This window comes from Lissotriton vulgaris, chromosome 10, assembly GCF_964263255.1.
Source record: "Lissotriton vulgaris chromosome 10, aLisVul1.2, whole genome shotgun sequence".
Lineage (NCBI taxonomy): Eukaryota > Metazoa > Chordata > Amphibia > Caudata > Salamandridae > Lissotriton > Lissotriton vulgaris.
This window is the reverse complement of record NC_141698.1, coordinates 858,038,981-858,055,779: the sequence shown is the minus strand read 5'-3', so window position 1 is coordinate 858,055,779 and position 16,799 is coordinate 858,038,981. Positions and strand designations below refer to the sequence as shown.

At 44.0% G+C, this 16,799-nt stretch overlaps 1 protein-coding gene across 2 annotated transcripts in view; it reads left to right on the top strand.

The window, feature by feature from the left end:
* LOC147688907 (peroxisomal carnitine O-octanoyltransferase-like) overlaps positions 1 to 16,799 on the top strand; it is a 633,161-nt gene that overhangs the window by 517,049 nt on the left and 99,313 nt on the right. For both annotated transcript variants that reach the window (XM_086941804.1, XM_086941803.1), the window contains exons 14-15: positions 13,998 to 14,076; positions 14,172 to 14,265. In XM_086941804.1, the coding sequence (XP_086797930.1) occupies positions 13,998 to 14,076; positions 14,172 to 14,265 (173 nt within the window). The remainder of the gene's footprint in view (positions 1 to 13,997; positions 14,077 to 14,171; positions 14,266 to 16,799) is intronic.

The window sequence follows — 16,799 nt, the reverse complement described above, 5'->3', positions numbered from 1 at the left end:
CTTATCAGAATGTAGAGGATGTAGTTCTGGTGTTTAAAAATTTGGAATATTCATTAAGGATATCATTGTCTCTAAAAAGAGATACTGAATCACCTCTTAAAATAGTTTCTATTTTAGCTTGTCCCTTTTTAATTTTAAGATAATTTCCTATGAGTTTACCTGGTTTATTTTGAGCACCATAGTATCTGGAACTAGATTTAAGTAGGTAATCATTAGCCTCTTCTGTGGAGAGTTTATTGAAATCAAATTTGGCCTCAATAAAATTATCTAAACAAGTCTTAGATGTGGATATCAAGTAGGATTGTCTCAATGGTGGCTGAAAATGAGACGCGGGCAGAGGGCGATACCGCAAGGAGCATTGGTTTCCGTTGCTTATGGATGATACCCTGAAGTGGGAGCCCCTTATTCAGAAGAAAAAAGGGAAGCTCATCCAAATAACTACCGCTATTTTCAACTTTGCTGCCAAGATGGACAAGCGCCCAGTTGCAGCCATGTTAAAAATTTATCAGGCCAAAGGTGTATCAACTGCATGCTACGGTAGTGAAGTCTGGGGGTATACCACAGCAGATGCGCTGCAGGTGGAAGGATTACGAATATGTCCGATTTGGGATGCCACAGAATGAGGGAGTTTCATTTTGAGCATTCAACACAGGGGGATGAACTAAATAATCTAGTCAATGAATTTGATCTACTGACACTAATGTCCCTCTCACCCCCTGCCCCACTCTGCCCCTAACTGTAAAGCCCTGTTTCCCACCTTTAAAGAGAGAGGTACGGGTCTTTTATAGACCATATTTTAATTTCTCCCTCCACTCAGTCCCTTTTTCAGAGGTTTATCATCAAGGACAGTGTTTATAGTGATCACAATCGCCTTTGTGTATACTTCTGTGCTGTATTTCTATCCAGCAAACCTAGGGGAAGGGTGCCGGGAACCATGAGACCTATAGATGGTGGACACCGCCTTAAATGGTCCCAGATTGACCAAGATGCTTTCCACAGGGAGGTGAGAGACTCATGTGTAGCTGAGCTTGCTCATTGTGTCCAACCGGAGAGACTACCGAGGGATGTTCTTAGTCCTTTTAGCGTAATTTCTAGCAAAGCAGGGCAACTTTTGAGGGCTTCAGCTTGTAAGGTATTTAACTCAAACCCAAGATGGTTTGATTCTTCCTGCTCCCAGGCAGCACGTAAGTTAAAGGAGGCCTTGAAAGTTTTTCTGAAAAATCCCCTATACATATGCGTCTGTTGCACAGAAAATAAACAGGCCCTAGCTACCCGTAAAGGAGCTCTTAAGGAGGAGGCAAGGAGGGAGCTGCTAGAGTCTGGTACTTTAAGGAATGACACACGGTTTTGGGGAATTGTCAATAGACCACTGTTCATCAAAGATACAGGCAATGTTGTAGGCTCCCACATCACGGAAGACGAATGGGTGGCCCATTTTCAATCCATGTTCAAGGGTTTTATGGGTCATTACGACCAGTTACCCTGGGCAACAAACACTGACTGTCTGGTTTTGAGTTAACAGAAGTAGAGGTGGGAATTGCGGGCCTAACCTGCAACAAAGGTCCTGGACCGGACGGAATTCCACTGGACCTTTATAAATCGGACCCATCCTTTTGGGCCCCGATCCTGGCGGCTGTATTGAACGCAGTGTCCAGGGACGGTAACCCCGAATCCTGGGCCATCTCTACCATCGTGCCAGTGTTCAAAAAGGGGGGTCGAAATAGTACGCACTGCTACCGACCTATTTCTCTCATTGACTCTGTAGTAAAGGTGGTGGGAGGAGTACTATTGCAAAGATTATCTTCATGGGCAGAGGAGCATATTTTCATTGCTGACACCCAATATGGGTTTCATGCGGGGAAGTCGACGGTGGCCCAATGTGTAAACCTCTACCTGATACTTGGCAAGTATACGATGGCCTACCCAGGTACGATCTACACGGCCTTCATGAACCTTTCTTCCGCGTTTGACTGTGTCAACTGGGTGAAGCTGTGGCAGTCCATGAGACCCATGGGGTGGAGGCCTCCATCGTGGACTTTCTAATGGATCTGCATAGGGATACTACGGCGAAAATTAGATATGCACAGGATCTTCGGGTTTCCAGGGGATTCAATATTGAAAGAGGGGTAAGGCAGGGCTGTATTTTGGCCCCCTTCCTGTTTAACCTTTACATCAATGATCTTAAAGGAGCCCTGGTGGCTACAGGGGGTGATTTTCTGCACTTGGGGGGCCAGGGTTGTCCTCCTATACGAGGATGACGCTGTTGTCATAGCGAGAACCGCTAGAGGACTCCAATCCCTATTAGAAGCATTCCTGAACTTAATGGGGTCCCATGACTTAGCCATCAATAATGCAAAATCCTATGTCTTGCAGGTAGGGGCTCGTCCTACGAAAAAGTATCCTTTTTCCGTAGGTTCTGGGAAGGTCCCCACAACGTCAGTTTTCTCATATCTGGGGGTTCTGCTGGATGATCTCCTGGAGTGGGGGCCCCTTATTCAGAAGAAAAATGGGGAGCTCATCTAAATAACTCCCGCTATTTTCAACTTTGCTGCCAAGATGGACAAGCGCCCAATTGTAGCCATGTAGATGTATCAACTGAATGCTACGGTAGTGAAGTCTGGGGGTATACCACAGCAGATGGGCTGCAGGTGGCAGAGAATAATTTTTTTAAGTGCCTGCTGGGAATGCCAACCGGTTTATCAAACCTGGTAGCCCATGAAGAATTGGGGGCCCCATTTTTATGTGATACTCTTGCTTTGCGCTCTTTAGTGTTGTGGCTTAAGTGTTGGCCAAACAAGGAGCTAAAGCTTACCCAGCAGATCTCAATGGACTGTATGAACCTGGAACATATGTCTAGAATTCCATGGTTGAAGTATGTTAGAGGTCGCTTTACAGAGTTGGGGCGTCCAGAACTCTTTAAAACCTTCTACTATAACAAAAAAGGATGTGGAATTGATTAAAAAAGCTTTTATTTGTGCCAGGAAGCCAGAAAGAGATGAACAGGAATTATGCAAACCAAGCGTCCGTAAATTTCTGACCCTAAAAACTCATCCATTGACTGAGCCATACCTTCTGGGAACATTGACCACCCATGAGCGGTTTTTATTGTCCAGGTTTCGCCTTCACTTTTTCGATCTGTTAATTGCCATTCCGAAAGGGAGTAGCAGAGGACAGGTGTTAGCACCCTGTGGCTGCGACAACCTGTCTCCACAGGACCTACTACACTTTATGTTGCTCTGCAAATTCTATGAAGTTCCTCAGAGACATTTTTTACTCCCCCTTTTAAAGAGGTTTAATTTTAACCAGGTTCGCCCAGCACATTTGTATTTGCAGCTGTTGAAACCAGACTGTATATTTTTTATTGTAGGCTACCTGAAATCTTTGGTGAGAGCCAGGGCTTGCCAAGAATATTAGTTATTTTAGGGGGAGGAGGTACTCACAGTTTTAAGGTATGACTCATGTGTGTTCTCTTTTTTAAGCACATAAAAATATTTATTGTACCTGTTAATTTTACTTGTAACCTTTGGTGGGAACATGGGCTCGTTATGAACCTCCGCTATCTCAGTGGGAGATGTTATTTCTTCTTTTGCTATAAACTTACGGCCCATGTGTTTCTGCCCCTTGTAAGCTATATATATTTCTTGTTTTTATAGATATGAACTGTACATTTTTATTGAACTTCTTTTAAGAGATTGGTATATATATTGTAACACTTTGATGGTTTTTACATTGTAAAACTGAATAAAGTTTATGAAATGAATTGAAGTAGGATTGTTCTAAGGGTTTAATATGTTTCATTAGCCCTTTCGCCGCAGGCCTAATTCCCCCGTGGCGCTGGGGGGAGGGGTGGCGCGCACAGCGCCACGGTGCTTGTGATGAGCTTGGCTCGTCACGCTGCACGGTGGCGCTGTGCTCATGAGGAGCTGCGCTCGTCATGACCATGCCCGTTTCTCAGAACGCTCAGCACAGCGGGGGAGTTAGCCCCACGTGTGAGCGCCTCGCATGTCATGAGGACCTCAGCTCGTCATGAGCAAAGCGCCACTGTGCATCATGACGAGCTGAGCTCGTCATGAGCACGGAAGGAGTTAAATCCAGTGTGATCTTTTTAGTTTACTTTCTTTTTGGTAGAAACATAAGTAATGATAAAATCTCTAGAAGTAGCTTTGAATGTATCTCAAATAATTGGAAATGATAAGTCCTGAGAGTCATTCAAAGCAAAACATTCTACTATAAAAGTATGAAAAATTGTGGGAAAGAGGCATTCACTAAAAGAGAAGTATTGAAGCACCAACATCTAACTTTGGGGGAGATGGGGAAGGAGGTATATATCTAGAATTACCGGTGCATGATCAGAAATTAAAATGAAGCCTATCTCAGCACGTGAGATGTGTTGAGATAAGGGTTTAGAAAAAAAACGGTGATCGATCCTAGAATAAAAGAAATGTACAAATGAGAAAAAAGTATATTCTTGTGAACAGGGGTTGCAAATTCTACAGGAATCAAAAAGGGATATTTGTTTGATGGCTGTAGTGAATTGTTTGTGAATGTAGGAAGAGACATTCCTAACCAAAAACCAAGTAGTCATCAGAATTACTCATCAGTTTGGGTGTAATTGAGGGTCAAAATGTTTTATCAGGATATGTGGGTGCATAAATATTAAAAACAGATATTGGTATTTTGTTTTAATCTTACGAGAAGCCACCAACCTTCTTGATTTGATTCTTGTTATTACAAGGTTCCCGCCAAAGATTTTGCACACAGAATTACAACTCTATTACGTTTCCCGTTACCTAGTGGGGAAAATGCATATCCCAACCAATGTCTAACACGTTTTTTGATCTCCAATTCAGTAACATGAATTTGAATTTGAATTTAAAATATTTATATAGCGCTATATTCACCGTGCGGTTTCTTGGCGCTGTGGAGACTAGTTTAGCAGTAGGAACGAAAGACTAGTGAGGGAGAGCAAAAAAATAAGATCAGTTTACATTAAGAAAAGCCTGGGTGAACAGAAAGGTCTTAAGATCTTTTCGGAAGAGGGAGTAGTGTCTGGCCAGACGTAAGTGATCAGGGAGGGAATTCCAAAAGGATGGTGCCAGGAATGAAAAATTGGCTCCGCCCCATTTCTTACGTCTGTACCGGGGTACCTGAAGAAGTGATTGGGTAGATGAGCGAAGCTCACGAACAGGGGTATATTCTTTTAGCAAGGAAGAAATGAAGGCAGGGGCAGTGCCCTGGCGCGCCTGAAAAACCATGCAACCAGTTTTAAAAAGGGATCGTTCCCTAACAGGTAGCCAATGTAATGCCTTCAGTAGGGGAGTAGAGTGATGGGAACGGGGGAGGCCATACACTAATCTGGCCGCCTGGTTTTGAACCAGCTGGAGCTTCCGCAGACTATACGCTGGGATGCCGTTGTAGAGGGCGTTGGCGTAGTCCTGCCGGGAAATAACCAGAGCGGACATGATTAGCTTAAGTGCAAGGGGAGAAAAGAAACGAGAAACAGAGCGGATAGTTCGAAGAGCAAGAAAACAGGAAGAAACTACAGAACTGATTTGTGAGTGAAGATTGAGATGATTATTAAGTTTAATGCCCAGAGTCTTAACTGAGGGAGAAGGTGTGGGAGGGGGTCCCAAGGAAGAAGGCCAGAAAGAAGAATTCCAGGGACTGGAAGAACCACCCGTAAGGACCAATTCTGTTTTATCAGGGTTCAACTTCAGATGATTGTGGTTCATCCAGTCCCTGATGAAAATCATAATAGACTGGAAATTAGAAATAGAATGAGAAGAGGAAGACAGATTAAAGATAAGCTGGAGGTTATCTGCATAATTGTAAACAGTGACCTCCAGCTGCTGAAGTGCAAAGATCAGAGGATAGATGTAGAGATTAAACAGAAGAGGGGAAAGGGAAGAACCCTGAGGAACACCACATGTGACTTTGAGTTGGGTGGCCGAAAAATCCCCCAGCCGGACCGCCTGGGTGCGGTCCCTCAGGAAGGACGATAGCCAAACCAGGGCTGAGCCCTCGACCCCCGCCGCTCCAACACGGGAAAGTAAGATGGAATGATCCACCGTGTCGAAGGCGGCGGAGAGATCGAGGAGCACCAGAGCCTGGTAGTTGTTTTGGTCCATACCCTCCCTGAGGTTATTCATGACCGACACCACGACGGACTCGGTAGAGTGCCTAGGCCGGAAGCCTGCCTGGCGGGACGCTAGACCCCCATTGGCTTCTACATGGGCACTGAGGACCGATGTTACATGTCGCTCCAGCACCTTACCCAAGTAGGGCAGGAGGGAGATGGGGCGATAATTAGCTGGAGCAGAGGGATCTGCGCCAGGCTTCTTCAGGATGGGCACTATGGTGGCAGATTTGAGTGCTGGAATAACCACCCCCTGAGCCAGCGAGCTATTGAGAAGGGAGATTGGCGGTTTGGGGCAAGCAGAATAAATCTGTTGGAAAATATGGGCTGGACAGATGTCCGCCGGGGAACCAGACTTTACTTTGGGAAGTATTGCAAGAAACACTTCTTCGGTAAGCGGAGGAATGGAGGAAAGACAACAGTGAACAGTCGGGGGAGAGGGCTCAGAAAAAGTAGGGGAAGGAAGTGGGATGTTGGCTTTAATGTTGCTAATTTTGTTTAGGAAATAGGAATTCAAAGAGTCACAGAGGGACTGAGTGGGGGGGGGGGCTTGAGTGTGGCCCTGTCAGAATAGGCTAGGTCATGGACGATGGAGAAAATCTCCCTGGATTATGAGTTACCTGTAAAAAAGCAATATCAGCATTTAATTTGGCTAAATGGGTAAGAACTCTTTGTCGTTTAATAGGTGAACCTAACCCTTTTACATTCCAAGTAATAACGCGTAAAGTCTTGAATAAAGAATTGCAGTGAAATTAGCGTACTCTACAAGTGAACAATAACAATCACATGAATTGTTTATTTGAGCAACATGCATTTCTTAGCAAACAGTGAAATATTAAAGACAATAACACATTGAAAGAGAAGGAGCAAGATAATGAATATGAAATATAGAAGAGAGAAGACATAGGAGAGAGTATGAAAATAGAAGGAAAGAAAATGAAATGCAGATAATGAAAAGAAAACATAAAAAGGATAAAAGAAATAAGGATATTGACAGAAACAAAATAAGACAAAAGAGATACCAAACAACTGCAGGGTAGGCATTCAGACCATAGATATGGGTATACAAAGAGGAGGATTTGTTGAACATGACACAAAAAGGGGTACCTATCTATGAAGTTAAGAAAAATATATACATTTTTATCTTATACCAAAATGTAACCTTTAAAAGACTACTAAAACATGAAGTTAAATAGTAGGTTAACCTAGATATTAAAAGCAATAACAATGTGAAACAGAAAGAGAAAGTTATTTAAAGCCTTCAAGTAAAAGAGTGTTTGGAAGTGACCATTATTTCCATTTTACAGTTGACAATATATTTGTGCAGCAAGGAGGGATCTTCGTATATCTTTGTTTTGTTAGTTAATTTAAAGAAGCACGGATGGAAAAAAACAAATCTGGCTCCAAGGGAACGTAACTCAGGTCGCATTTCTAGAAATTTCTTCTGTCTGTCTGCTGTAGCTTTAGCCAGGTCTTGAACAAAATATAATGGATTTCCTGACAAAGTAACACGTCCTTTGTTTTTTTTTTTGCCTTGATAACGGTGAGAGGATCCTGATATTCCAGAAAAAATCTTATAACATCCTATGGCTTTTATTAAGAGGAAGCATGTTGAGATTGATGACCAAGTCTATGAGCACATTGTATCTTAAGCTTAGTGGATTCAGACATTTGCACATTTTTTGGGAGAACATTTTGGAAATAGGAACTAGGTTGAGAACACTCCGTTTCCTCAGCAAGACCATACATGCAAAGATTATTACGCCTATTGTGATTTTCTAAATCTTCAGTAACTTTCTTAAGAAATTACACTTCCACTTTGAGGTGCGTAACAACTTGAGCAGTATCCTGAATAGAAAGCATCTAATGTTCTATGTTCAGAACTCTATTTTACATCAGAGACAATATGTTGTCTAGTCACTGAAGCTTTGTATTAGTTTCCTCCATATAGTGCTTCAAGGAGCAGATCTCATCTTTGTGGAGCTCCATAGAGACAGAGGCAATGGGTTTAACAGGTGATGGAGGATCTTTTTTGGGCATTTTGTTTTCTGTTAACAGAGCTATAGATGGTATCCTAGAGAGTTGCTAAGAAGAAATTGTAGAGGCGCAGGAGGAGGAGGATAAATGAGAATCTTGTGATGCCATATCAGGATGTTCCATATTGGATGCCAGTAAAGAAAAATAGTTTTTAGTATTGACTGTATACTGAGAGTGTGGAATGCCAGGGGTGTGTAATTTTGTGTTTTCTCCATACATAAATATAAATGATAAAATAAGGAAAAGCTGTATAGGGAATTATCTCCAAATGAGCTGCAGTTAAAATGTGGTTAAAACAGTTCACGGTGAACTGCTTCAGAAAATAGAAATGCTAACTTGAAGAGATAAATTAAAATAAAGTGAAACTTCCCACAAAGCACACAGAACAGCCTAGATATTTATGAGGGATGCAGGTTTAAAAGGTTATGCCATTAGTACCGAAGTACAATGTGTGCACAGTTTAAAAATACCTCATATGTGGAGATAAGATGGTGGGTGCAGCTGGAGCTTTCGCACCGGAAAACATTCATTTCAGTGAAGATGATGAAGATCCCATTAAGCTGTTACCTGTGAAAGTTGTTGTGTTCCAGGAATATTCAGCTTCATATGGAAGTTAAAAGCAGCAGCCTGGTGCCGAAATTGTTGGTATGTGATGAAAAATACCATATGACTGTGACAGAGCTCCTGCTGCCATCTTTAACCCCTTCGCCGCAGCGCGAATTCCGCCCTGGCGCGGGGGGCTAGGTGGTGAGTGCGGTGCTTCGGTGCTCATGATGGCTCCACGCCGTCATGAGTCACAGGCAGCGTGTGCTCATGACGGCGTGGTTCTGTCATGATGCCTCCTGCCCATTAATTCGCCCGCACAGGTGGGGAATTGATGCCGCGTGGGCGTAGTGGCATGACGGAACCACGCCGTCATGAGCACACGCTGCCAATGACTCGTGATGGTGTGGGTCCGTCATATGCACTCAAGGGGTTATTAGGCGCTAAGCCATGCCCCCATCAGGTATATCATCTAATGCCAGAAAATCGTCATTATTGATTCTACAATATTACACACATTTAATACCAGGGACTCAAAATGTTAAACTGCTTGAAGAAAACCCCCCTTCTCTTCTTGGTATTTTGTTTTATGTCATCTATTTCCTCTCACACACGCCCCCAGACAAATAAATTCATTGTTTACCTGTTACATGAATTTGTTGCATAATCTTGGTCAATTCCGCCCTTCATTCATTGACGTAGCACAACTTGTCTCACAGGCCAAAGCCAGGGGTAACATTGCATTCAATGATTGATTGAGATTGGAAGAAAACTTCCACGTGCTAATGTTTTCATGTGTTGTATGCATGTGGTATTTCTATATCCCAAATCTAGCCAAAAGTCAGCAGAGCACTGCACAAGGTCAAAGACAAGCATAGAGACAAGAAGTGTTAGGAGAGTTGGTGAGGTTTGAATGTTTAATGCACTTAGATGTAGTGTTTAAACAGATGTGCTGTCAACTGTTTCATAAATTGGAGCAGCATTACCACGGTCCTGATGGATATGGGAATGTTGTTATAGAACCTGGTTGCATAAATAGGAAAGGTCTGCTGCCTTGTGTTTTTTCGTTTTTACACTTCTTGTTCTGGTTGTTATGTCTTTGTAAATTATACAGCTGGGTTTGAAGATGGTGCTGACTGGCAAGTGGAGCCAATGGAGTTAATTTAGGATGTGGTCATGTGACAATATTTCTTCAGGCCTTGGATGAGACATACTGTGGTTTGTAGAGTGCCATAAAGGGTGCTAGTGTGGAATTTGTGAGCCAGTTAAGCTGAACATTACCACCATACAGATACACTAGTATGAGTGCTAGAACACAGTTCTGAAGTCACTTTCAGGAAGAAACAGCTTCATTTTCTTTAGAAGAGAGAGCTAATATCGAGCTGTCTTTGTGTTTTTGCGTTTTTGCATTGTGTTCCTTGCGGGCAAGGTTGCTGTCCAGGATGGATCCCAGTGACTTGGAATTCGGTAAACGTTTGGGTTTGAAGCTGTTAAGGTTCATGTCACTGAGACAAGTTTTTACTATTTCTTGTTTGTTGTTCTTGGCACATAACAGTTATTGTGTCTTGATTGAGTTGATTTGAGCTTCGGGTAGGCACTGAACATACAGATCTGATGGATGTGATGTGGTGTTTCAGACGTTGAATGTCTTAAGCACAGATTTTCAAATAGCATTGATTATCATTTGCATATTGGGGAGTCTCTATGTTATCTATGAGTAGAACACCAAGCGACTCCATGTAGAGTTGAAGGTTACAGGACAATATGAAACCCTGGGGGACTCTGCAGGTGATAGTGATATTCTTGAAGCCTGCAGGTGCCCATGTGAACAAAGTGATGTAGAAAAGTTAGGAGGAGAGTCACTGAAGGGCATTGTCGATGAATCCTATTCAAGACTCCAAAATTACTTGAATAGTATTGTCAAATGTATCAAAGGCAATGGAGTGGTCCAGCAATATGAGGAGGCAAGAGTCACCTTCATCTGTGGTCAGGAGGGATTTGTCTATGATATGTCGAGTAGTGGTCTCTGTGCTGCAGTGCGATCAAAAGCCAGACTGTTGATTGTACATGAGATGATTACCATCATTGTAATCTTGGAGCTGAACATGGACTACACCTTCATTAATCTTGCCAAGGAATGTTAGGGGAGTAATGGGCGGTAGTTGGCGAGGTCATCAGGGTCTTGTGTTGGTTTCTTTAGGATTGGGAGGATCTGGCCTGTTGTAATGTAATGTAATGTAATGTAAAAATTACTTATAAAGCGCAGCATACACCGGACGGTTTCTTGGCGCTGTTCACTATATTCGGTGGGAGGCAGAGGGGGGTGAGAAAAGCCTATGAATAGGCGCTGCGGAAGAGGTGGGTTTTAAGGAGAGACCTAAATTGAAGATGGGAGCAAGAGAGTCTAAGTTCCAATGGGAGAGAGTTCCAAAATGAGGGGGCGAGAAAAGAAAATCTGAGACCTCCATGTTTTTTGCGCCTGTATCTGGGTGCCTGAAGGAGTGCTTGGTCAGAGGATCGGAGGTGCCTGGAAGGGACATAGCGATGTAGGAGGGAAGAGATGAAGGAAGGGCCGATACCGGCCAAAGATTTATGAGTCAGACAGCCAAGTTTGAACTTGCAGCGCTCTGATACAGGAAGCCAATGAAGGGTTTTGAGCAGAGGGTGGACGTGATGATGTTTGGGTTGATGATAAATTAGGCGAGCTGCCTGGTTTTGTATCAACTGCAATTGTTTGATCTGATATTGAGGGATTCCTACATACAGAGCGTTAGCGTAGTCGATCCGAGAGATGACTAGGGCCAGCAATGCCAGAGTGAGGGCTTCGGTGGTCAGGAAGTGGGCTATTTTTCGGATCTTCCTAAGCTGAAAAAAGCAAGAGGACACAGTGGCATTGACCTGATGTTTCATAGAGAGATCGTGGGAGATGTAAACCCCTAGGCTTTTCACTTTGTCAGCAGGGTGGGGGGGGGGCAAGTGAGAGGGGCCAGAAGGTGGAGTTCCAAGGGTTGGATGGGCCTCCGACAAGGACAAGCTCCGTCTTGTCGGGATTAAGTTTGAGATGGTGGGCGCCCATCCAATTGCTAATATGGCAGAGGGTGGATTGGAAATTTTGGGCAGCATCGTCAGAGGAGTCAAGGTTGAAGACAAGCTGAATGTCGTCTGCATAATTAAATGCAGAGACATTCCAACCCCGGAGGGAACGGATCAGGGGGGTGAGATACAGGTTAAAAAGAAGTGGTGACAAGGACGAACCCTGTGGAACACCGCAGGTAAGCATCCTCCTGTCAGCCGAAAAACTGGGAGAGTCGGACAGATTGGTGGCGGCCCGTCAGAAAGGAACGGACCCAGTTAAGGGCCGTCCCACCGATGCCCGCTTCTTTGACACGGTCGACCAAGATGGTGTGGTCGACCGTGTCAAAGGCAGCCGACAGATCCAGAAGGACCAAGGCTTGGCTGATGTTGGAGTCAGCGCCTCTACGGAGTTCCTCCATGACAGAGAGGATAACCGCCTCGGTCGAGTGTGCAGGTCTAAACCCGGCTTGCTGGGAATCAAGGAAGTTGGAGTCTTCGATGAAGGAACTGAGGACGCTGGTCACATGAGACTCAAGTACCTTACTCAAGTAAGGGAGCAGGGAAATGGGGCGGAAATTGCCCAGAACCCCGGGATCAGCGTTGGGTTTTTTTAATATAGGGACCACCTCAGCGTTCTTAAACTGGCTGGGAACCTGACCGAGCAGTAGAGAGTTGTTCAGAAGGGCCAGCGGAGGGGCGGGGCAAGCCGAGAAGGCGGCCCGGAGAATCATAGGGGGGCAACAATCTGTGGGGGAACCAGATGAAATTTTTTTAAGTAGGGAGAGAAAGTCTTCCTCTGGTATGGAGGGGAGCTGAGTGAGGGAGTGGGGGTTAAAGGAGGGGGTGACCTCAGAGAGGGCCGTCGCCGGCGGTCCGGAAGATATACTGTTTTTGATTTTACTGATTTTTTCTATAAAGAAACAGTTGAGGGAGTCGCAGAAGGCCTGGGACGGAAGGGGTTTGATAGTCACCCTATCCGGATGTGAAGTGCTTTTGGTAACATGCCTTTAGTAAGGCAGACATTGACAGTGGTGAGTAGGGGTGAGGGAGCATTGATGAAAGATGACAGAAAGGCATCATGCTCACAAGAAGTTACTCTGAGGGAGTTGAATATGTCAGCAAGATCGGTGAGAGAAAGGGATTTGAAGGCTGACCCTCTCGAACTCTACAGGAAGATGTGGGCATAAGAGATGAAGCACACTTGGTGTTTATAATGTACTGTTGGTTTGGCACGGAGCTGATGCTGTGCTTGATTGTCTTGAGCATTCTGCTTCCGTTGGTGGCTTCATTGATGGTGTTGATATAATACTTTCCTTAGGCTGATGTGAGGAGCTGTTGGTGAGTTGCGCTGAGAGACTTCAGCATTATAAGGCCATCGAGATTTGATTTTCTTCCATTTTCTTTACTGGCTGTGAATGGATAGTTTATTGTCAGTAAGGCCTTTTGGGTGCTAGGGTTCTGAAGGTTTGGCTTACACTTGTTTGTTGAAAGTGAGACATGGATGTTCACATAATTTGTTTTAAAGTATTGAAGTTGGTAAGAAGGATGTTGGTGTTAGACATGGATTCAATAGTGTTAGAGATGACCATCATGGTCTCTATGGTGGATTCTTTAAATAATCTGAAGATTCTGTCTTCTCTTTTGTGTTGATCTTGTTTTGTTTGAAGGATGCTGAGCAGAGAGAGGGATATCAAAAGAGCAAAGAGATTGGTCCAGTCAATGGATATGGATGGCTTGTATTGGATTGTTGGTGATGTTGAGTAGACAAGGATAAGGTTGTGGCCTTTGGAGTGTGTTGGTTGTTGTACTCCTTTGAGTGTGATGATGAGGTTGAAGAGGGAGTCTAATTTATTTTTTGGGGGGGAGAGCTTGTGTTGTCTGGTAGATTGAAGTCATCCTAGAAGATGGTGTGGGGTTATTGGATGGGTGAGGTGGCAAGGAACATAAAAGTTCTTGTTCTGCCCGGGAGACCTGATGATGAGAGGGAAGGTGTCAGGCTGAGTTGCAGAGAAAGCGAAATGGCATGTCAGCAGCTCCATGAAGTTGAGTGTTGCTTGCCTAAGGTGCAGGACCAGAAAAACTTATGGGTAACAATGATTGAAAAAGCATTGTTCCAGACCAGCACACGTCTCTAAAGGTATCAGTGATTTTAGACATTGATAAAAGATTGCATTTTAATGATGCGTGTCCTATCTTTTCTCTACAGCTAAAGGAACGTCAGCAACTGTTGTTAAGAGCATTTGTAAAGAGCAACGAATTAATGAAGGACTGTCAAAATGGGAAAGGTAGGCCACTTTTTATGGACATGACTTCAACTTATTTTTTCTTCCTTGTACTGACATTTGATTGTGTACCAACTATGCATGGCTATTTTTTACAGGTTTCGATCGTCATCTTTTCGGACTGCAACTTATTGCAAAAGAAGAAGGACTACCTACGCCAGAGTTGTTCACTGACCCCGCATTCTCAAAAAGGTGACTGTTGTTGTTATATTACACAAACATATGTTGTAATATGTCTCTTGAGCAAATGGGAGGAAATGTTAAGAATGGTGTAAATCTTTACAACACTTCACCAAATGTGAGATGAGGAGAGAGATAATGGTCTGTGGCAGAGCCTCCGATTCAATTATATAAAACTAAGGTGTCCCAAACCTACGTACTAAAGTAATTGTGTGAGATGTTCAAGACTACAACTATCAGATACCCACCTATTGTGTTAAAAGGACCTGAACCCAGTAGCATATTTGGCTCAATCTCAGTGAAGGGAGTACTTTTATTATGCTTGGTGTAGGGGATTCAAAGCTCCATTCCTGCAATTACTATAGCACTCCCAGAAGGCTATAGGATTCAAAGGCTTTAGGATTCAAAGGCTAGATAGACTTCCTAAAGGGGGCAGTGGGATGGCCATAGTCTACAATGATAGGATTACAGTCACCATTTTGGAGCAAAGCTGTAACAATAAGATTTAACACAATATAGCTGGAAGGGAGCTCTAGTCTACTGAACCCTGGGCCCCTTTGCTTACTTCTCGCTTTAGCTGATAAAACTGATAGCACCTCATGTTATTTCTACCAAGAATTTTCTACTACTTGAAGATTTTAATGTACATAGTGAGTGCTTGGATAATGTTGAGGCAGCGTCCCTCTTGGCTGACCTTGCTGCGCTAAATTTAACTAAAATCAATGACGTCCAACCAATGTAGGTGGACATACACTGGGCATAATTTTCACTAATTCGCCTCACATCACATGTGAAACCCCATGGCAAACTAGTTGGTTGTCAAAAGATAGGGAACCTAAGAATGTTGAGGAGGGACTAGCCCACTTTAACGCCTTGGCTAGATTGGCCATTGATCAACTTGCCCTTCTAAAAACACTGTCCTGCAAGCCCAGGCAAGTTCAAGTAACTTAGTTCGCATTTGAGCTTCGGAAGGAAAAAGGCCATTGTAAGAACTTGGAGAGGCATTGGCGATGGTCCCGTCACAGTATCGATAAAGAGAAATATAGGACAGCTCTTGCTCATTACCATAAAAACATAAAAATGACTCAGAAATACATTATCACCCACCAGTTAGACCAGGCAGGGAATGCCCTTAAAGTTCTATTTCAGATCCTTAAATTTTTCACGAACCCTAAAGCCTGTGATTTGGAAGAAACCCCATCTCAAGCCCTCTGTGATACTAAGCAGACTATTTTGTACAGAAAATTGATCTTATTAATAACAAGATCATCACAGTGGGTAGCACGCAGTTGGTTGATATGACCCATGACTGCTCCCCCTGCTTCAAGTGGAAGCCACTGACGAGCTTCCCCCTCCTGACTTACGAGGATGTGGAAAAACTATTGCTCACCGTGAAATCGGGCTCTCCTCTCGATGTTATACCTTCAAAAATCTCCTCCAGCCTTGCAAAACAACTTTCTGCTCGCATTTGTTCCCTTCTGAATGCGGCATTGAAGGAGGGGCATCTTACACTTGAATGGAAAGCGGAACAGGTCATCCCACTCCGCAAAAACACCAAGGCCTCTATGGAAGATCTTTCCAACTTATGACCAGCCTCCTCCCTAGCTCTCCTGAGCAAGAACCTGGTAAAGCATATTAATAAACACCTGTCAGACCATGTTGAAACTTCAGGCAGCCTAGATTCCTCTCAAGCAGGCTTTAGGCCTAAGCATAGCACAGAGACAGCAGTGGTGGCTGTAACGGACAATATCAGGCTAGCACTAGATAGAGGCCACTCCACTCTGCTGGTGCTGTTAGATCTCTCTGCCGCGTTTGACACAGTCAACCATCAGATTTTGCTCAGGAGACTGGAGGAAGCTGTGAGAGGCCTTGCGGTGGCTGACAAGTTTTCTTTCCAATCGTTCCCAGACAATTAACCTGGGACCTTTTCGATGGAAGATTGAGGAGCTGATCAAGGGAGTTCCCCAGGATTCTTGTGTAAGTCCCACCCTATTTAATATCTATGTTGCTCCCTTGGCCGACCTTCTGAGGAGGCATGGGTTCACGCCTGTTTCATATGTGGATGACACCCAGCTAACCTTCTAATTTAACAAATACTCCCTTACTGTCCAAGCCATCTCTTCTTGCGCCATGCTAGCAATATCCCAATGGATGCGGAACAACTTTTACTATTAAATGCCGGAATGACCGAGATTATGCTTTTTGAAGTGGCTTCATTGCTGTAAACACCAGAATAGTGCCAGGGGGCTAGGTGACTCCCTGCCCCAAAGACATCAGTAAACAATCTAGGTGTTGGCATTGAGCAGGCCTTGACCATGGGGGAACATGTGACCCACACGGTTGGCTCCTGCCTTCAAGGGCTAAGTCTGCTGAGAGGAGTTTTCACTTTTCTCCCAGACCCCACACGGAAAACTCTCATCCAGACGTTGGTACTGAGTAGACTGGATTACTGTAATGCCTTACTGGTCTGGGCTAATGAGTCCTCGCTGGACCACTTACAGGTAATCCAGAATACAGCGGCTCATCTGGTATCTAATGCACCTTAT